At 36.9% G+C, this 22748-nt stretch overlaps 1 protein-coding gene across 2 annotated transcripts in view; it reads right to left on the bottom strand.

Moving 5' to 3' along the window:
- Positions 1-22748, bottom strand: part of SETD2 (SET domain containing 2, histone lysine methyltransferase) — a 153441-nt gene that overhangs the window by 20240 nt on the left and 110453 nt on the right. For both annotated transcript variants that reach the window (XM_043994791.1, XM_043994800.1), the window contains exons 17-18: positions 19640-19779; positions 11425-11536 (exon numbers count right to left, since the gene is read on the bottom strand). In XM_043994791.1, coding sequence (XP_043850726.1) covers positions 11425-11536; positions 19640-19779 — 252 coding nt within the window. The remainder of the gene's footprint in view (positions 1-11424; positions 11537-19639; positions 19780-22748) is intronic.

Below are 22748 nucleotides of genomic sequence, written 5' to 3'. Positions count from 1 at the left end.
GGTGGCAAAGAATTGGAAATTATGGGCATGCCCATCAATTGGGGAATGGCTGAACAAGCTGTGGTATATGACTGTGATGAAAAACTGTTGTCCTATAGGAAATGATAAGCAGGATACTCTCAAAAAAACCTGAACTGATGCAAAGTGAAATGAACAAAATCAGGAGAACCTTGTATACAGTAACAGCAATACTCTATGATAATCAATTGTGAATGACTTAGTTATTTTCAACCATACAATGAATCAAGACAATTCCGAAGAATTTATGAAAATGCTATCCATCTCCAAAGGAAAGAATTGATAAGAGTCCGAATGCAGATTAAAGCATGCTTTTTAAAACTATTTTTCTTGGGCTTTTTTGGGGGGTGGGGTGTCTGTTTTTTCTTCGACAAAAAAAAGCTAATATGGAAATAAGTTTTGCATGACTGTACATGCAAGACCTATATAAAATTGCTTGCCCTTTCAATGAGGGAAGATGGGGGAAAGGGATAATTTGGAACTCAAAAATTTTAAAAATGAATGTTACAAATTATTTTTATATGCAATTGGGGCAAAATAAAATATTAAATATATTTTTTTAAATCAAAAGAATGAAAAAATAGAAGATAATATGAAACATCTCATTAGAAAAGCAAGTGACCTGGAAAACAGATCAAGGAGAAACAATATAAGAATGTTGGACTATCTGAAAGTTATAATAAAAAAGAGATGCTATGTCAATAAATTATAAAAAAAAATTACCCTTAAGTTTTAGAACTAGAAGTTAAAACAGAAAATGAAAAAAAAAATCTCAAAATAACCTGAAAGAGATCTCAGGGTGAAAACTCATAGGAACATTATAACTAAGCTTCAAAGCTTCTAAGTCAAAGAAAAAATACTTTAAGCATCTAGAAAGAAACAATTTAAATACTGTGCTGCTACAGTTGGGATAACATGAAATTTAGCAACTTCTAGATTAAAAGACTACAGGACATGGAACATGATACTCCAAAGAGCACAGAAGCTGGGCTTACAAGCAAGAATAACTTACCCAGCACAAAGCTGAGTTCCCTGTTTCCTACAGGGAAAAAAAACATGGACATTTAGGAGGAAAAGACCAGAATTGACTAGAAAATATGATCTACAAGAATCAGGAGAAACACATGGTAAACATAAACGAGCAATTATAAAGGATTTAGTATGGTCAAATTGTTTACTTCTTATATGGGAAAAGGTTATCTAAAACTCTTAAAAAAAATTATCATTACTAGTATAGTTTGAAAGAACATACAGACAGAAGGCTTGGGGTTACATTGAGTATGATGTGATTACCATAAAAAATAAAATTGGGTAGGGAGAAGTAAAACAGCAATTATATTATACAAACACAGGGCATGAATGAAGAAATTTTAGAGTGGAGGGCAGGAGTGGGTGGAGAGCTGGTACTGCTAGAATCTTATTCACATCAGAACTGGGTCAAATAGAGAAGGGTATAAAAGTCTTAATTTACAGAGAAATAGGAAGGCAAAGGGATGGGATAAGAGAGGAACTCTTAGAAGAGTGTGCAGACTAAGAAATAAGAGGATAAGGAGATAGAATAAAGGAAGGGATTCTTAGAAGGGTGTACAGATCAAGAAATAGGAGTCTAAGAAGAGAGGGTAAGAGAGGGACTTCTAAGAAGGGTAAGTAAGGGCAGCTAGGTGGCACAGTAGATAAAGCACCAGCCCTGAATTCAGGAGGACCTGAGTTCAAATCCAGCCTCAGACACTTGACACTTACTAGCTGTGTGACCCTGGGCAAGTCACTTAACCCCAATTGCCTCACCAAAAAAAAAGAAAGAAGGGGTAAGTAGATTAAGAAATGGGAGAGGAAAGGGACTGGATAAGGGAGAATTTTTAGAAGGATGTATGGATTGGATGGCAGTGGGCTGAAGTAAATTAGAGACCTGATGAGGGATAGGGTAAAAAAGAAAGGGAGAAAAGGATACACAGTGAGGAAAAATAGGATGGAAGGAAATAATCAACTAGTAATTATAACTTTGAAATGTGAATGGGATAGAGTCAAAATGAAAATGGATAACAGAATGGATTAAAAACTACAATCTGATAATATGTTTTGTTTTTAAACAAGTAAAACATTTAATAATAAGAAATACACATATGGATAAAGCACCAGCACTGGAATCAGGAGTACCTGAGTTCAAATCCAACCTCAGACACTTGACACTTACTAGCTGTGTGACCCTGGGCAAGTCACTTAACCCTTATTGCCCTGCAAAAACAGAGAGAGAGAGAGAGAGAGAGAGAGAGAGAGAGAGAGAGAGAGAGAGAGAGAGACAGACACACAGACAGAGACAAAGTGAAAATAAAGGGCTGGAGTTAAATTAATTATGCTTCAGCTGATGCAAAAAAAGCAGGGGTAGCAATCATGATTTCAGACAAAGTTAAAACTAAAATAGATTAAAAGACAAAAAGGGAAACTACATTATGATAAAAAGTAACAGATCAAAGCTTCTTAAACTGTGGGTCATGACCCTGTATCAGGTCTCATAACTGAATGAAGGGGTCTTGAAAAATCTTATGTTAAGCATCGCTATTTTATAGACCTAGAAATCCGAGGACCTGTAAAAATTTCTTGGGCAAAAAGGGCTTGCGAGTGGAAAAATTTTAAGCCCTGACATAGATAATGAAGTCAATCTATACTAAAGTATATCAATGCTAAATCACTGAAGTAATTAACACTAGACCTAAATGTAACAACATCCAAAATTTTTTGTGTATGCGCATCCAAATGTTTAAAGGAGAAGCTAAATTAATTACAGGTAGAATTGGGAAAAAAAACAAAAACCCACTATAATAGTGTGTGTGTGTGTGTGTGTGTGTGTGTGTGTGTGTGTGTGTGTGTGTGGCGGGGTGGGACCCACTTCAATCTTCCCCTTGCAGAACTAGATAATTCTAATAAAAAAAGAAGTAAGAAAGAAGTAAAAGAGATGAATTGAATCTTAGGTAAGCCAAATGAGATATATACCTAGAAATGAATTGAGTGGGAATAAAGGAATACACCCTTTTCTCAGTAGTACACCCTACCTATAAAAAAATGACCATATATTAGGGCATAAAAACTTTATAGTTAAATGCATCCTTTTTAGATAATAATGCAATAAAATTATATTTAATAAGAGTCAATGGGTGAATATACCACTAATAAAGATAAAATTCAAGCAATTATTAGCTTATTATACTGAATTATATGCTAATAAACTTAATAATTTAAGTGAAATAGAAGACTACACAAGTACAAACTGCCTAGATTAACAGAAGGGAATAAGAGTATCTAAATAAATATATTTTAGAAAAAGAAATTGAACAGGCCAACAATGAGCTTCCTAAGGCGGGGGGAAAAACAACACATCAGGAACTGATAAATTTACAAGTGAATTCTACCAAATATTTAAAGATCAACTAATTCCAAGAGTAAACAAATCATTTGGAATAATGGGCAAAGGAGTCCTACCAAACTCTTTATGAAACAAATATGGTCTGATCCCAAATCAGAAAGAAAACAGAGAAAGAAAATTAGCATAAGATTTGCATGAGGACCCAAAAATCCTAAATAAAATTCTAGCTAGGAGAGTACAACAACATATCACAAAGATTTAACAATGTGGACAAGTGGGATTTATGCCAGGAATGCAGGGATGGTTTAACATAAGGAAAACTATTACCATAATTGGTTATATCAATAACAAAAGTAACAAAAATACTAAGATTACAGCAATAGATGCAGAAAAAGCTTTTGACAAAATAGAATACTCATTCCCAGTACACAAAACAGCTGAAAATAGGTTTAAAATTGATAAGAAGCATCTATCTAAAACCATCTAGTAAGCATTATTCATAACGCAGATAAGATAGAAGCCTCACCCAAACAAGGATGTCCATTTTATCACCAATATTATTGAATATTGTATTAGAAGTGTTGAACTCAGAGTACCTGAGTTCAAATCCAGCCTCAGACACTTGACACTTAATAGCTGTGTGACCCTAGGCAAGTCACTTAACCCCAATTGCCTCACCCAAAATAAATAAATAAATAAAAAGGGGAAGTGTTAGCAAAAGCAATAAGAGAAGAAAAAGAAATTGAGGTAATAAACCATTTCCTTTTGTAGATGATATTTGGCAAATCAGAGATTCAAATAAAAAGCTAGGTGAAACAATAATTTTAGCAAAGTATCAGGATATGATATACCACATAAGCCATTAGCATTTTACCTTTTTTTTTTTTTTTGGTGAGGCAGTTGGGGTTAAGTGACTTGCCCAGGGTCACACAGCTAATAAGTGTCAAGTGTCTGAGATCACATTTGAACTCAGGTACTCCTGACCCCAGGGCCGGTGCCACCTAGCTGCCCCAACCATTAGCATTTTAATATATAACATCTCATAAGAAGAGATGGATACTTTAAATGGGGAAAATATCCAGAGACAACATAAAATGCCTGAATATACTGACCACCACAAACCCAGGAACTACATGAATATAATTGCAAGACACTTTTTATATAGTCAGGTTTAAATAATTGGAGAAATATTAAATGCTCATGGATGTGCAAAGCCAATATAATGAAAATGAGTATTCTACCTAATCTACTTATTCAAAGCCATCCCAATTAAATTAACAAAAACCCCCACCTATTTTATTGAGCTAGAAAAAATAATAACAAAATTCATCTGGAAGAACAAAAGGTCAGAAACATCAAAAGTATTAATGGGAAAAAAATGTTAAGGAAGGTAGTTTAGCAGTACCAGATTAAAACAGAAAGGTGGATCAATGGAACAGAGTAGACATACAACACACAGTAGTAGCTTAAAGTAACCTTGTGTTTGACAAATGTAAAGATTTAAGCTTCTGGAATAAGAATTCACTATTTGGTAAAGACTGCTGGGAAAATTGAAAAGCAGTCTAGCAGAAATTGTATATAGATCAATATCTTACACCATTTACCAAGATATGGTCAAAATGCATATGGGACTCATATATAAAGGAAGATATCGTAAATAAATCAAAATAAAATGGAATATATTAACTATAAGACCTATGGACTGAATAAGAATTTATGGATGAACAAGAGAGAGAGCATCATGAGATATAAAATGGATAATTTTGATTAAATTAAATTAAAATGGTTTTCTACAAATAAAATCAATGTAGCCAAAATTAGAAAGAAAGCAGAAAATTGGGGGAAAATTTTTAGAGTTTTTCAGATAAAGGTCTCATATCTCCAATATACAGAAAATGTGCAATGTATAAGATGAGTTATGCTCCAACTGATAAATGGTCAAAGGGTATGAACACAAGCAGTTTTTCAACTGTAAAAAAATCAAAGCTGTAATCATATGAAAACGTATTCTAAATCTTTACTGAAACAACTTTCAGATGTCATCTCACTCCTATCAGATTGGCTAAAATTATAGAAGAAATTACACATGTGGGAGAGGATGTTGAAAAGTGGGAACACTAATACATTGTTGGTGGAATTGTCCACTGATCCAACCATTCTGGAGAATAATCTGGAATGATGCCCAAAGAATTATAAAACTGAGCATACTCTTTAACCCACATGTACCACTATTAGGTCTGTTTCCCAAGATGATCAGGGAAAAAGGAAAAGAAGCTCTATGTTCTAAAATATCTATAACAAGTTGTGGTATATGATTGTGATGGAATATTACATTACTGTAAGAAATGGTGAGCAGGGGGCAGCTAGGTGACACAGTGGACAGAGCACCAGTCCTGGAGTCAGGAGGACCTGAGTTCAAATCCGACCTCAGACACTTAACATTTACTAGCTGTGTGACCCTGGGCAAGTCACTTAACCCCAACTGCCTTACAAAAAACAAACAAAAAGAAATGATGAGCAGGTTGATTTTAGAATAACATGGAAAGACTTGCATGAAATAACAGTGAAATGATCAGAAGCAAGAGAATACTGTACACAGCAACACTGAAGAATAACTGTGAATGACTAGGTTATTCTGAATATTTCAAATTCTCAAATCAAATACAAAGGACCTATGAAGGAAGATGCTACCCACCTTTAGACCAAGTACTGATAAACAGAATTTTGTGTAGTATGGTGTGTGAATGAGTATGAGTGAGAGGGTGTATGTGAGAGAGAGAGAAATGGCAGCCTTATCTTTCTTTTTTCTTTTTTTGCAGGGCAATGAGGGTTAAGTGACTTGCCCAGGGTCACACAGCTAGTAAATGTCAAGTGTCTGAGGCTGCATTTGAACTCAGGTACTCCTGAATCCAGGGTCAGTGCTTTACCACTGCGCCATCTAGCTGCCCCGAAATGGCAGCCTTTTCTAAAGCAAAGTGGGAAGGGAGGGAGGGACATGGCTTAGAAGTTAAAATGTTATAAAAAAAAAATTAAATGGACACTTACTAGCTGTGTGACCTTGGGCAAGTCACTTAACCCTCACTGCCCAACCAAAAAACAAACAAAACAAAAAAATAATAAGAATACTTCTCTTTGATCTACCAATCAAATTAATCAGGATAGAGTGGGGAAGAGCGTGAAAAATGCCCCCAAACAAAGAAACCATTTTTAGCACTTGCAGTGCTAGTAAGATCCTTTAGACACTTTTTTTTTTTGGGGGGGGGGGGGAGGGCGCGCAGGCCGGAGGGGATGGGATGGGGTGAAGAGTCATGAGGTAATAGGCTTAAAACAAATTAAAGAGGGACAGCTAGGTGGCGCAGTGGATAGAGGACCAGCCCTGGAGTCAGGAGTACCTGAGTTCAAATCCAGCCTCAGACACGTAACACTTACTACCTGTGTGACCCTGGGCAAGTCACTTAACCCCAATTGCCTCACTAAAAAAAAACCCCAAACAACAACACACAAATTAAACAGAAGGCTACATTGAGGGTCTTCTAGTGGAATACTTGAGTTTTCACACAGATGAATGATAAAAAGTCAGTCCTTAAGCACTGTAGTATAATGTGATCTATCATTTTAGTTTTGCTTTACCTATCCCCTTTGGCCTGTCTATCCCATTCCTAAGCACCAGATGGATAAGGATAATGATAGTAACTGCTGGCATTTATAAAGCATTTTGAAATTTGGTTAAAGGATATCTTTCATTCCTTGAAAAAGTAGTCTATTAAGGATATTTATTAAGAAGTCATTGCTAGGGCGGCCAGGTGGCACAGTGGATAAAGCACCGGCCCTGGATTCAGGAGGACCTGAGTTCAAATCCGGCCTCAGACACTTAACACTTACTAGCTGTGTGACCCTAGGCCAGTCACTTAACCCCAATTGCCTCACTTAAAAAAAAAAGTCACTGCTAACCAAGTAGTGTTAAAAGGGACACAATCTATCATATACTCCACAATTTGCATGTACCTTTTTGGGGGGGGGGGGGTGAGGCAAGTGGGGTTAAGTGACTTGCCTAGGGTCACACAGCTAGTAAGTGTTAAGTGTCTGAGGCCGGATTTGAACTCAGGTCCTCCTGAATCCAGGGCCGGTGCTCTATCAACTGCACCACATAGCTGCCCCTGCATGTACTTATATATACACAATTAATGATCTGTTACTTTTAATGCCACTACCTCATCTTATTACTAACATTTCCATAACCGAGGGTCTGACCATTTCCCAATACATCCATGGTCAAAGGATGTGAATAGTTCTCAAAACTACCTGGGGAATTGATCATAGACTATTAACAACCCATTAAAAAAGGCTGCTCCTGGGGGTAGTTAGGTGGTGTAGTGGATAAAGCACTGGCCCCCGAGTCAGGAGGACCTGAGTTCAAATTTGGCCCGAGGCACTAGACACTTACTAGCTGTGTGACCCTGGGCAAGTCACTTAACCCTCATTGCCCTGACCAAAAAAAAAAAAAAAAGCTGCTCCTAATCACTAAAAAGAAAAGGATAAAAAAGTACTAATCAAAGGTTCTACCTTACATACAGCAGATTAGCAAAGAGAATGAAAAGCTAGGAACAGTCAGTATTAGAGATGCTGTGGAAAGACTGGTACATTAAAATAATAGTGCTGGAGCCATGAAGAGGACCAATTATTTTAGAAAGCCATTTAGGATTGTAATAAAGATATTAAAATGAGGGGCAGCTAGGAGGCTCAGTGGATAAAGCACTGGCCCTGGATTCAGGGAGTTCCTGAGTTCAAATCCGGCCTCAGACACTTGACACTTACTGGCTGTGTGACAAAAACAAAAAAAGATATTAAAATACCTATGCCTTTTGTCCCCCAAATCCTACTGATGATTAAGCATATATCTGAAGGAAGACAAAGACAGAAAGGTCTTATATACAGCAAAATACTGGTGCTAAGGACTGCTATAGCAGCTCTTTTTGTTACGGTAGCTCAACCAGAAAGGTCTTATATACAGCAAAATACTGGTGCTAAGGACTGCTATAGCAGCTCTTTTTGTTACAGTAGCTCAACTGGAAACCAAGTGAATTCTTATTAACTGGAAATAGCAGCCAAATAAACTGTGATACAATATGTAACTGAACATTAGTGGAAGGTGTAAAATAATTAAAATGAAGAATATAGAAGCACTGAGGACTGATGAGTTGATGCAAATTGATACAAAACCAGAAAAAAATATATACATACATACAAAAATTACGGCAAAGTAAATGTAAGGAAGAAAAGAAAACAGAACACTGGGAAAATAATGACAAAGCATGGTGTCAAAGAGATGAGAAATTATAGCTCTGGTTCTTCTTTGTACAACTTGAGGACTTCAGTATAAGGAAAAGTACATATACAAGCTATCCCCAATTTAATAGGTTAAAATTGCACCAAGACTTTTTGAGATACCATGTATTTGTCAGATTAATTTGATCTGCTAGTCAAGTTTTGCCAAACTTTCTTTACTTTACTTTCCTTCTTATTCTTTTATAGGAACTGGCTCTCTGAGGAAGGGACAGGGATATATGGAAACGAACATGATATAAAAATAAAATTATCAATGAAAATTAAAAATTTTTAAAAAGTATTTCCATTTGGTTACCAAAAGTATTAAAATTATGTAAGTTTCCTATCGTCTCTTGACAATTGGTTTATTGTTAATTATCTTAGCCACATAAATCATTGGGATACTTGACTAAAAATTGAAAAAGTTTCTTCTTTCGGGTTAAGATTACATCTAGCTATTGTTGTTGGTATTGCTGTTTAAAATTTAGATTTTAATCTTAAGGAAGAAGCCTGACCACATTATTCATTTTAAGTAATGAAAAATAGATTTATACATTGCTGTGAGATTTGATCTTCAAGTAGGGAATTATAAAAGAATAAGAAAATAAAATTTCTTCTGCTCAGATACCCATAGAGGAGAGTGATAGCCCTGGTTCTCTTGATTTTTTTCTGACTAGCCTTGAGGCCCACTACAAACTTGATGTCTTTAGCAATATACTCATTATTACATGTTTCATGACCTAAGAAAGAGAATATATGACCAAATAGTGAATTTCCAACCTGCAAAATGACTGAAATATGGTATTTTCTTCCAATATTTAGATCTAATCAATCAGAGAGAAATAAAGTAACAAATGAATTGTTTCCTTTAAGAAATTTAAGTCTAGGGTAAGCTAGGTGGTACAGTGGATAAAGCACCAGCCCTAGATTCAGGAAGACCTGAGTTCAAATCCAATCTATGACACTTGACACTTACTAGCTGTGAGACCCTGGGAAAGTCACTTAACCCTCATTGCCCCACAAAAATAAACAAGAAAACAATAATAATAAGTTCTGTATATAGCTTTTTTGTATATGGTTGCTTGTATGTTGTCTCTGAATTCCCTGAGAGGAGCGATTGTCTTTTGCCTTTCTTTGTATTTCCAGAGCTCAGCATAGAGGGCACTTATAAATGTTTAATGACTAACTCAAATATTGACATAAACTATGTCTTGATTCATCCTTGGATATGCTAGAGGATCAGTAGGCAATACATTAGCTCTACTGTTGGACATTATAGGTATGATTATCATTGTGCAATCCCATCCCTAGACTTTCAGTAGATCCCTGATTTAGGATACTATTTATCAAGAATCCACAGGAAGCAACAGGGCTGTGAAACAGCAAATCAAATGAAAAAAGTCTTCTCAAAACTTTTTATAACAATTGCCATTTATATAGCACTTTTTAGTGTATCTTATCTTTTCCACACAAAATCCTAAGGGACTAATTATTCGCTCCATTTAACAGATTAGAAAATTCAAATTCAGAGAGGTAAAACTGACAGACATAATCACAGCCACTGACTTTTGGAGCTCACATATTTAGGCAGGTCTTCCTGAGTTCAAGTTCAGAGCAATTTCCACTCTACACATCTCCTTTCATCTATGCAAATAGCTCTTCTTCACAGCCTAGCTAAAATGTTACTTTCTCCTTGAAAATGTCGACCCATTCATAACTCAATGACTTCTTCCTAACAAATTCTGCTGGCACTTAGTGTACACAACAAAGTTAAACAATACATTAATATTTTATTCCATATATCTATATCTATATATCTATATATATATCTATATATAGATATATAGATATAGATATAGATAATGGGAGTTTTATCTCCTTATAGAGAAACTCTTTGAAGACAAGGATAGGTTTTAATACTTTAACTTCTATATTTCACCCCAATATTCAGCATAAGGCTATAACTACATAAATAACTAAAGGACAAGACTATGATTGTCTTCTCCTAAGAAACTAGTCCTTGGAATTAAGGGACACAAAGCTGACTGCTTAGCCAGGCACTTAAAAGAATGAGGTAAGAATAGTTCCAAACAGTTCACATAGCAAAAACTGAATGTTCTGGTCTAAAGGGTAGATTATCACACTAGATGACAATGATATTATAAACATGAGCAGAATTAAATTGTGAAAAACCCTTTATTACTTCCTCCAGGTTGTTTCAATCTTAGGTAGATAATCTGCCTTATAAGTGGAGAGAGTCACTATTGTATAGTTTTTTGGATTGTTTTTACTGTATAATATTTTACATATTTGATTTGAAAAAACAATATCCCAAATCTTTTGTTTCTGCATTGCTCTTATCAGATAAAAGTTGGGGAGGGAGGAATGCAACCTTCTCAACTTTTCTTTTCCAAAAGGCATGACAGGGGGGTAGGGGAACAAAATGGGATTGTGAAGGTTTTTTTTTTCTTTCTTTGAACTACAGACTATCACATCTGTGGAGGTATTATGTAACCAATTTAACTTCATTTCATAACAATAAATGAACCAGGACTGAATTAACAAACACTGAGTACAACTTTCAGATGAGACTAGAGTTTAAAAAGAACCACAGCATCTTTTAAAGACATCCTGAGATAATGTAGACTCTTATTTTTGCGAAGAGAGCAGTGACAAACCACTTGGCCCCTGGTGAATAGAGGGGAAAAAAAGGCCATACTCACCTTCATGGGGTTTTCATCATAAGTTGGTGTTCCCAGGTCCATTTCAGCCTCATGTTCAAGGTTGGCCTCATCTCCTGGGCTTTCCCAAGTAGGAGGATCCCACTGAGTTTGCCTAGAAAAGATATGTCACAGTTTAGAAAAAAGGAAAACAGGTAAAAAACCTAAGGGGTTTTCAGAAATAAGCACAACTCAACACATCATGAGAAAAACAAAGAGAGTCAAGAAAAATGAGAGAGTTGAGTTACCAGTATTTCTTTCTTCCTAGAAAATCTTTTCCCTTACTCTAGTCTCTTTTATTCTTTGAACAGGCTTTTAAAAAACGAAACAAAACTGGTTGGACATTAATTGGCTTACTGTGATGGTCACACACAGTGTTGTATATGTAGTCTGTAGCTTAAGACCAGGTGTCCTTGAAGGTCTGATTAAAAGAAAGAGGAGCAGGATATAGAGCTCTTGCTCTGGTATCGTTCAGGTTTCTTTCCACAGCCTACACAAGAATTTGAGGGTTCAGGAAAAAACCATTGTCTCAAGCAAATATTGTTGCATAGCGATAGCTCTACCACAGTGTTCAAATGTTTTCAGAGTTGAAAAGAACAGAAGAGCTATAGGGAAGCAGGAAGGGCTACTAAGGGGGAGCAACTGGAAACAATAAAATTAATTCTAGAAAACATTTATGTGTGATATTTTGAAGACTAAACTCATAAGGTACTTAGATATGTAGAAAAATTTTTTTAAAGAAAACAAGTTGTGCTCTGAGTTGAATCACTTTTCATCTTTACCACAATGATCTTGCTTTTATGAAAGATAAGACTTTTTAAAAAGCATTTAATTATTTTCCAGTTACATATAAGGATAGTTTTCAAAATTTGTTTTCACAAAATTTTTAGCTACAATTTTTTTTCTCCCACCCTCCCTTCCCTCTCTCCTCCCTGCAAGATGGAAAGCAGTCTGATATAGGTTGTATATGTACAATTAAACAAATTTCTACATTAGTCATCTTATGAAAGAAGAATCAGAGCACAAGGTAAAAACCTCAAAAAGGGGAAAAAAGTCCAAAAGTAGAAAAAATATGGTTCAATCTGCATTCAGAATTCAGTTCTTAGGGGCAGCTAGGTGTTGCAGTGGATAAGGCACTAGCCTTGGACTCAGGAGGACCTGAATTCAAACTCAGCCTCAGACACTTACTAGCTGTGTGACCCTGGGCAAGTCACTTAACCCCCATTGCCCTGAAAGAAAACAAACAAAAACACAAAACAGAATTCAGTTCTTTTTTCTGGATGTTGAGAACATTTTTTATCATGAGTTCTTTGAAACCGTTTTGGATCGTTGTACTGACAACCTGACAAGAGCCAAGTCTATCACCATTGTTTATCACACAATGTTGCTGTTACCACGTACAATGTTCTCCTGGTTCTGCTCCTTTCACTCAGCATCAATTCATATAAGTCCTTCCAGGTTTCTCTGAACTCCTCCTGCTCATCATTTCTTACAGCACAATAGTATTCCATTACATTCATATACCACAATTTGTTTCCTTCTTTCTTTTGATTGTGTTTTTGGTCTTTGGCAGGGCAATGAGGGTTAAATGACTTGCCCAGGGTCACACAGCTAGTAAATGTCAAGTGTCTTGAGGTCTAATTTGAACTCAGGTCCTCCTGAATCCAGGGCTGGTGCTTTATCCACTGTGCCACCTATCTGCCCCCTACCACAACTTGTTTAGCCATTCCCCTATGGATGGGCCTTCCCTCAATTTCCAATTCTTTGCCACCATGAAGAGAGCTGCTATAAATATTTTTTGTACATATGGGTCCTTTTCCCTTTTCTATGATCTCTTTGGGATACAGACCTAGCAGTGGTACCACTGGGTCAAAGGGTATGAACAGTCCCATAGCCCTTTTGGCATAGTTCTAAATTGATCTCCAGAATGGTTGGATCAGTTCACAGCTCCGACAACAATGCATTAGTGCTCCATTTTTTCCCACAGCTTCTCCCAACATTTATTATTTTCCTTTTTTGTCATAATAGCCAATATGGTAGGTGTCAGGTGGTAGTGATTTTAGAGCATTTTTTCATATGGCAATAGATAGCTTTGATTTCTTTATCAGAAAACTGCCTGTTCTTATCCTTTGACCATTTCTCAATTCAGGAATGACTTGGATTCTTATAAATTTGATTTAGTTCCTGATACATTTTAGAAATGAGGCCTTTATCAGAAATGCTGGTTGTAAAAATTGTTTCCCAGTTTTCTGCCTCCCTTCTAATTTTGGCCGCATTGCTTCTGTTTGTACAAACCCTTTTTAATTTAATGTAATCAAAGTTTTCCATCTTGCATTTCATAATATTTTCTATCTCTTGTTTGGACATAAATTATTTTCCTTTCCCTAGATCTGAGAGGTAAACTATTCTTTACTCTCCTAATTTATCTATGGTGTCACCCTTTATGTCTAAATCTTGAACCCATTTTGACCTTATTTTTGTATAAGGTATAAAATGTTGGTCTATGCCTAGTTTCTGCCATACTATCTTCCAGTTTTCCCAGCAGTTTTTGCCAAATACGGAGTTCCTATTGCAGAAGGTGGAGTCTTTGGGTTTATCAAACAGTAGATTACTATAGTCATTTACTACTGTGTCTCCTGTGCCTAACCTATTCCATTGATCCATCATTATTTCTTAGCCAGTATCAAATAGGTTTTTGGTTTTTTGCCAGGCAATGGGGGTTAAGTGACTTGCCCAGGGTCACACAGCTAGTAAGTGTCAAGTGTCTGAGGCCAGATTTAAACTCAGGTACTCCTGAATCCAGGGCCGGTGCTTTATCCACTGCGCCACCTAGTCGCCCCCAAAATAGTTCTGATGACTGCTGCTTTATAGTATAGCTTCAAATTTGGTACAGCTACCCCACCTTCCTGTGCATTTTTTTCATTAGTTCCCTTGATATTCTTGCCTTGTTTTTCCAGGTGAATTTTGTTATTTTTTCTAACTCTATAAAATAATTTTTAGGTAGTCTGATTGGCATGGCACTGATTAATTTAGGTAGAATTGTCATTTTTATTATATTAGCTCGGCCTGTCCATGAGCAATTGATATTTTTCCAATTAAATAGATCTGATTTTATTTGTGTGAAAAGTGTTGTGTAATTGTGTTCATAGAGTTTCTGGGTCTGTCTTGGCACGCAGACTCCGAAGTATTTTATATTAACTAACACTACTTTAAATGGAATTTCTCTTTCTATCTCTTGCTGCTGGACTTTGTTGGTTTATGATGATTTACGTGGGTTTATTTTATCTCCTCCAATTTTGCTAAAGTTGTTGATTGCTTTAAGCAGTTTTTTAGTTGATTCTTTAGGATTCTCTAAGTATATCTTCATATCATCTGCAAAGATGGTTAAGTGACTTGCCCAGGGTCACACAGCTAGTAAGTGTTAAGTGTATGAGGCCAGATTTGAACTCAGGTACTCCTGAATCCAGGGCCGGTGCTTTATCCACTGTGCCATCTAGCTGCCCCAACCCACCCATTCTTTAGGATGAGATTGTTTAGTTTCCAATTAATTTTCAGTCTACCTTTCCACGGTTCTTTATTACATGTAATTTTTTATTGCATCATGATCTAAGAAGGATGCTTTTACTATTTCTGCCTTTCTACATTTGACTATGAGGTTTTTGTGCCCTAATACATGGTCAATTTTTGAGTATGTGCCATGTATCGCTGAGAAAAAGGCATATTCCTTTCTATCCCCATTCAGTTTTCTCCAGATATCTATCATATCTAACTTTTCTAATATTCTATTCACCTCTAACTTCTTTCTTATTTATTTTGTGGTTAGATTTATCTAATTCTGAGAGGGGAAGGTTCAGATCCCCCACTAATATAGTTTTGCTATTTCCTCTAGTAACTCATTTAACTTCTCTCCTAAGAATTTGGATGCTATACCAATTTGGTGCATACACGTTTAGTATTGATATTACTTCATTATCTACCATACCTTTTATCAAGATGTAGTTTCCTTCTTTATCTCTCTAGCTCGCTCTCTCTTTTTTTTTGGTGGGGCAATTGACATTAAGTGACTTGCCCAGGGTCACACAGCTAGTTAAGTGTCTGAGGCTAGATTTGAACTTATGTCCTCCTGAATCCAGGGCTGGTGCTCTATCCACTGTGCCACCTAACTGCCCTTATCTCCTTTAGATATATTTTTGCTTTTGCTTTGTCTGAGATAAGAATAGCTACCCCTGCTTTTTTGGTTTCAGCTGAAGCATAATATATTGTTCCAACCTTTAACCTTTACTATGTGTGTATCTCTCTGCTTCAAATGCGTTTCTTGTAAACAACATATTGTAGGATTCTGATTTTTAATACACTCTGCTATTTGCTTCTGTTTTATGGGAGAGTTCATCCCATTCACATTCACAATTAAGATTATTAACTGTTTATTTCCCTCCATCCTCTTTTCCCCTTTGTTTGTACTTTTTTCCCTTCTTTCACCCTATTCTTCTTGACCAGTGTTTTGCTTCTGACCAATGACTCCCTCAATCTGCCCTCCCTTTTATCAGCTGCCCTTCTTTTCCTTGCCCCTTCCCCCCTTCCTACCCTCCCTCCTATCAATACCACCCTTTCCCCCTTTTGTTTCCTTAAAAGGTAAGCTAAGTTACTTTATACAAATGGTAGTGTATTTTATTCCCTCCCTAAACCAAATCTGATGAGAGTAAGGTTGAAAGAATGCTCACTCCTCCCTTCTTTCCCTCTATTGTAATGGGTTCTTTTTGTGCCTCTTCAGATGATGTAATTAACCCCATTCCAACTCCCCCTTCCTCTCCTCCCCCTAGTCTTCTTTTATTCTACCCCTTAAGTTTCTTTATATCATCACACCAAAGTCAATTTAATAACAATACCTTAACAGACATACAGATCCCCAGAGTTCAAAGTATTATCCTACCTCATAGGGATGCAAGCAGTTTAACATCATTGAACCATCCCCCCCTCCCCCTCGCCCCCACGTTTAGCTCTTTATATTTCTCTTGAGTCTTGTATTTGGAAATCAAATTTTCTATTCAGTTCTGGTCTTTTTCTCAGGAAGCCTTGGAAGTCCTCCATTTCACTGAATGCCCATCTTTTCCTCTGAAAAAGAACGATCAGCTTTGCTGAGTTGTTGATTATGGGTTGTAATCCAAGCTCCTTTGCCTTCCTGAATATCATATTCCAAACCCTGTGATCCTTTAATGTTGAAGCTGCCAGGTCCTATGCAATCCTGACTGTGGCTCCATGATATTTAAATGGTTTCTTTCTGGCTGCTTGGAGTATCTTCTCCTTCACCTGATAATTCTGCAGTTTGGCTGCAATATTGCTTGAAGTTTTACTTTTGGGGTCTCTTTCAGGAGGTGATCGGTGGATTCTTTCAATGATGATTTTATCCTCTGACTCTACAATTTCAGGACAGTTCTCTCCTTGATAATTTCCTGGAATATGGTATCTAAATTCTCTTATTGATCATTGCTTTTAGGTAGTCCAATAATAATTCTGAGATTATCTCTCTTGGATCTACTTTCCAGGTCAGTTGTTTTTCCAGTAAGATAATTCACATTTTCTTCTATTTTTTCAGGCTTTTAATTCTGCTCAACAGATTCTTGGTATCTCATCGAGTTATTAGCTTCCATCTGCCCAATTGTAATTTTTAAGGCATTATTTTCCTCAGTAAGCTTTTGCACTTTTTTTTTTCCATTTGGCCAATTGTATTTTTAGAGTAATTGTTTTTCTCAGTCAATTTTTGTGCTTCTTTTTGCAGTGTAACTCATTTCTCTCTCCATTTTTTCTTCTACCTTTCTCATTTTAAAAGCCTTTTTGAGCCCTTCAAAAAAGGCTTTTTGGTCTTGAGACAAGATCATCTTCCCACTTGAGTCTTCACTTGTAGGCATTTTGACAAACTCACCTGAGTTTGAATTTTGGTCTTCCCTTTCACCATAGAAGCTGTCAATGGTAAGGGTTCTTTTTTGTGTCTTGCTCATGTTGTAGCCTATTTTTAAACTTATAAAGTTGAAGTCTGGTCCTGGGGCACAGGGGTCACTGTTGCAAGCTTCTTACTGCTCTGAGCTGCCCCACTCCCAGCTGTGTAGAGTTGCAGCAGTGTGGAGCTGATCACTGAGCTGAGCTGCCCCCCTTTCACCCAGGTGAGACAGACCTTTCCTGAAGTCTTCTAAATTATCTCAACTAGGAGGATTGTGTCTCTCTTTTTGTAGGTTCTGTAGTTCCAGAATCTGTTTAGAGGCTTGATTTAATGTTGTTTTTGAGGGAAACACGGGAAAACTCAGACAACTTCCTGGCTTTTCTCCACCATCTTGGCTCTGCCCCTCCTTTTTTTTTCTTTCTTTTTTTAAAAAACAGGATTTCAGAATGCTGATCTACTCAGCAACACTAACATTGAAGTTTATGATGAAGAGGCTAGTGCAGGAGCATTGTGAAAAATGCTCTATATATGCTCTAAGGAAGAAACGGGCCATCTTTACAAGGCCACCCCCTCTACATGTCAAGTTATCAACAATTCAATTAAGTGCCTACTATTTTCTAGGCATTGTGTTGTAATCAGGGAATACCAAGTGAGGAGGGGCTCCCTGAATGTTTTCTTGAGTTGCCCTATTTTCCATAATGAAGCTCCCTGAGCTAACATAATTTGGTACTTCTAACCATAACTGAACTCTCTCAATGTGCCCTTGAGAGTTGAACCTGGTGCCAGCCATTCTACTTCAGAATGATACACTGTTTTTATCTGGAACCCTTGTAGATAAGCAGACCATCCTATCTTCATGGTCTAACAGTTCCCAAAGGAAATTAATGCAGTCCCTGCCATCCTGCTCACTCATGCTCTCACCCCTGCCTTACTGTCCCCTTTTTCCTCACTTTGGGAAGGGGACTCATCCTTTTCCCCTCTCCTTTGACCCCCCCCACCACCTTTTTGCTGTAACCCACAAATACCTAAGACTCCACCTGTATTTGTACTTGGCATAAGTAGTTCCAACAAGCATGTTCCTTTATCTTGTAATAATCAAGTTACAACTCATGTCTTGTGGAGTTAAGACTTTTGGTTAACATAAGGCAAAAACCAGCCCCTATTCTCAAGGAGCTCATAGTCCAATGGGGGAGACAACTTGCAAACGGCTTTGTACAAACCAGACAAGATAAAATGCACTAAGATTAAGGAGCCTGGGGAAAGCTTCATGTAAAAGGTGAAACTTTAGCCGAGACTTGAAGGCATGTGGGATAGTCAGGGAAAATGCCTGGAGTTGGTAAATGGGATTGTTTTGTGAGAGGAACAACAAGAAAGCCAATGTCACTGTATCACACAGTATGTGGAGGGGAGTAAGGTATAAAATTACTCAAGGGTAGGAAGGGGCTAATCTGTGAAAAGCTTTAAAAGCCAAACAGTATTTTATATTTGATTCTGGAGCTAACAGGAAGCCACTGGAGTTTACGGAATAGGAGGCTAATGCAATAGTTTAGATGTGAGTTGTTAGGGGCTCCTTCCAATGTGAAGAGGTTCTGTTTACAACTGTCAAGGCCACTGGCTGCTTTAGATGAGTTTGCTATTGGGGACAAGTTTATTTTTATTTTTATTTTATTTTTTTATTTTGTGGGGCAGTGGGGGTTAAGTGACTTGCCCAAGGTCACACAGCTAGTAAGTGTCAAGTGTCTGAGGCCGGATTTGAACTCAGTTACTCCTGAATCCAGGGCCGGTGCTTTATCCACTGCCATCTAGCTGCCCCTGGGGACAAGTTTAAAAGCACTACCTTCAATAAGCTACAAGTAACTTAATAATGGGGAATTGTTTTACAGCAACAGACTTATGAAAACAAGGGTTGATTCCTTCATACTACAAACCACTATCAATAGCAAACAAAAATAGCTAACATTTTGATGGCAAAATAGTTTGTACAGTCAATTCTCAACTTTTGCCAAGAAAATGGCAGGAAAGTAAAAAATAAAAATGTAAATGTTGATACACTGGTCCTTTCAAGGTCATATAAGGTCATAGCTAGCTCCTCAACTACTTTAACAAAGGTGTTTGCATCATGGTAACTATGTGCTGTAGACCCTCCTTAAAAATCAGCTATTATCATTCTAGTTAGGCCTCTGGAATAGCAAAGGCCCAAGCCATGGCAAACATAAGACCAGATTCTGACAACCAGCCAGTTATTTAAGAAAAATTACACTTAAGAGTTAAACATGATTGTACCTTGTGATAACATGGTAATAGTAGATCTTTCCTTCTGGATCCCGGGCTGTTTTCCAGTTGGGAGGCAAGACGATGGTTTTTGGTTTAGGAGGTGAAGGTGGCGGCAAATCCAGGAGGTTATTTGTCACGACTAACTCTGGCTAAAGAAAGCCAAAAGGAATTTGTGGTAAGTGATATATCTATCTGGGTGAAAACCCTCTCATTTTGTAGTAAACAATTAAAATGTAGAAATGTCAAATATAAGAGCCAACTGACCAACTGAGTTTTTAATTTGACTTATTTATATTTAAAAATGTTAATAGGAAGCTTACTTAGCCAGGGGAACAATGGCACTATTATCTGCAAAAGAATGCACAGGGAAATATGAAAAGGAAACAAATAACAATTGAGGCAAACCCCTTTTGGAAAGCTCTAATTGTGATGACCTCTTTAACTTTCACAGGTTGCTATTGGTGTTGCTTCCCCTCTGAGGCCAAGAAGATTAAATGGAATGCCTTTTCCACATGACAGCATTTTGAATACCAGGACCTCCTCCAAGGAAACCAGTGGCAGAAATATGAATAAAATGGAATATTACTATGCATTAAGGACAAATATCAATAATTCGGAAAAAGATGAGATTTGTATAAATTTAGATAGACCAAAAATAAATAAAACCAAGATATACACTACAACAATGTGAATGAAAAGATGACTGAGAATAAATCAAAACCTATTTAACTGGAAAAAAAAATTGAAGGTCTCAGAGATAATGAAAAATCTCTCTCTCTTCCCCCACCACGAAGAGATATATTTTAAATCTTTATCACATTATCAGATTTTTTTTTGCTTAACTGTTGGTCTTTCTTTTAAGTAAGGGTTCAATGGGGAGAAAGAGGGTATTTGAAATGCCCCCAAAATACTTGCTTTCCCTAATCTGAAAACAATTATAAAGTCCCCAAGCAGTCTCTTCTCCAGATGCAACATATCCAATTCCTTTGGTTGATATTCGCACAGCACATCCCACACATTTACTTTTTGGTGCTCAGAACAGATAATCATTAAAAATAAGATTATTGGGGGCAGCTAGGTGGTGCAGTGGATAAAGCACTGGTCCTGGATTCGAGAAGACCTGAGTTCAAATCCAGCCTGAGACACTTAACACTTACTAGCTGTTTGACCCTGGGCAAGTCACGTAACCCCAATTGCCTCACTAAAAAAACCCAAACAAAACAAAACAAAAAATAAGATTATTTGGGCAAGGCAAGATTTAAATACTACACATAGGTGAGTTTTTGTGTCTCTGCTGACAATTCTTTTCACACGTAGCTCCCAAATATACCTGCAAGTCCAACTCAACATCCTTCTTTGACGAAGCACTTCTTAATTCTTCAAGCCCAAGTTGACCTCTTACTTTTTTCTACTGTCTTTCTATACAATTTAACTTACATGTACATTTTTTTCCACAGACTATTTTTATTTATATTAGTGCTGTTACCACAACTACAATAAACTCTATTAGGGGAAGTAGTACTCTAGAATTTCTTATCCTCAACATTGCCTAGCAATGGGTTTAGAGAGCAGACATTTAAGTAAATACTTGTAGATTTGATTTGTGGCAAGACTTTTCTGTATCCTTTTACATACTGTATAGCACTATACTGTAACAGATTTGTACTTTCACTAATTTGCATATTCCCTCTGCTAATGCAGATAGCAACACACCCAAACCCAACCATTCTTTGTCAATAATGGCTGTCTTTACATAAATCTGCTCAACATAATGAAACCTGAGGATGACTAAAGAAGAAAAGGGAGTCTTTTTAAAATTCTCCCAACATTATCTAGATAAGAAATGGAAAGATGACACCTGTAACTTGTAATTTAGAGATTACTGGTAAATTTGGAGAGAGCATTTTCAGTTGAGTGCTTTAGTCAGATTGGAAAAGGTAGAGAAATGAGTAAGAAGAAAATAGAAGCAATAAATAAAAATGGCTTTTTGCTAGGAATTTGGCTGAGAGAAAAATAAATGATAAATGCAATGCTGAAATTTAGTGAAAGGTTGTTGTTTTTTAAAGGATAAAGAGACTGGGATGTCTGAAAGCAGCAGGGAAGGAACCAATAGAAAGGGAAAGATTGAAGATTATAGGGAGAAGAGATGGTGGGGGAGGGCAATCTACTGGAGAAGACTAGAGATGTGATGAAGATTGCAGATAGCAGAATTACTGTCTTCACGAGAAGGATCATCTCATTACAGACTAAAGGAGTAAGGAATAGAGGGAAATATTGAAGAGAATGGGAGAAGAGGGAGCTCACAGTAAATGGATCTCTTACTTTCTCAATCAATTATGAGGCAAGGTCAGAATAAAATAAATGCTTACTGAAATTCAGGCCCAGTTTAAGGCTTGACAACAAATTTGTAGTGGATTTACAAGCCATCATTTCCCCTATCTCTTTTCAGAAACACAGGTGTATAATGGGAATAATTGATATTTTCAGTCAACTTAAAAATATATATAACCTGAGAGTTATTCAAAGCTTTGGTATCATATATTCTTTTCAGATACCCTGAGAGATGATCTTTCAATGACCTTAACATTGTGCTGTTTCCAGATTGGAGTTCCTCTTTGTATACTTGGTCTAAGCTAGCTGCTATTTTTATTTGTGTTTTCTTCTGTACCATTTTTACATTCCCTCTCCACCCTCACTCCTAGTTTTCTATCCAGTTATTATTCTACCTTCAGTTTCATTCTTAAATGTCCTTGCAATGACTGGGGGGGGGGGGGTGGCCCCCCGCAGCGGCAATGAGGGTTAAGTGACTTGCCCAGGGTCACACAGCTATTAAGTGTCAGGTGCCTGAGGCAGGATTTGAACTCAGGTCCTCCTGAATCCAGGGCCAGTGCTTTATCCACTGCACCACCTAGCTGCCCCAACAATGACTTTCTAAATTAGGCCTTTTGCCAATCTTTCTTTAAATTTGGTTTTCTTTGCATATCTTCTCAACATTTTATAATAATGCTTAATCTTCTACCAGCCTTCTCTTCTGTAACATTTCACAAATGAATTTATATTTTAACCTGATGTTCTCCTCTTGATAGCAATCTCCTTTTATTTGACAAAGACTGATTGT

This window comes from Dromiciops gliroides, chromosome 1, assembly GCF_019393635.1.
Source record: "Dromiciops gliroides isolate mDroGli1 chromosome 1, mDroGli1.pri, whole genome shotgun sequence".
In the NCBI taxonomy this organism is placed as follows: Eukaryota; Metazoa; Chordata; class Mammalia; order Microbiotheria; family Microbiotheriidae; genus Dromiciops; species Dromiciops gliroides.
This window is presented reverse-complemented; position numbering and strand designations above follow the sequence as displayed.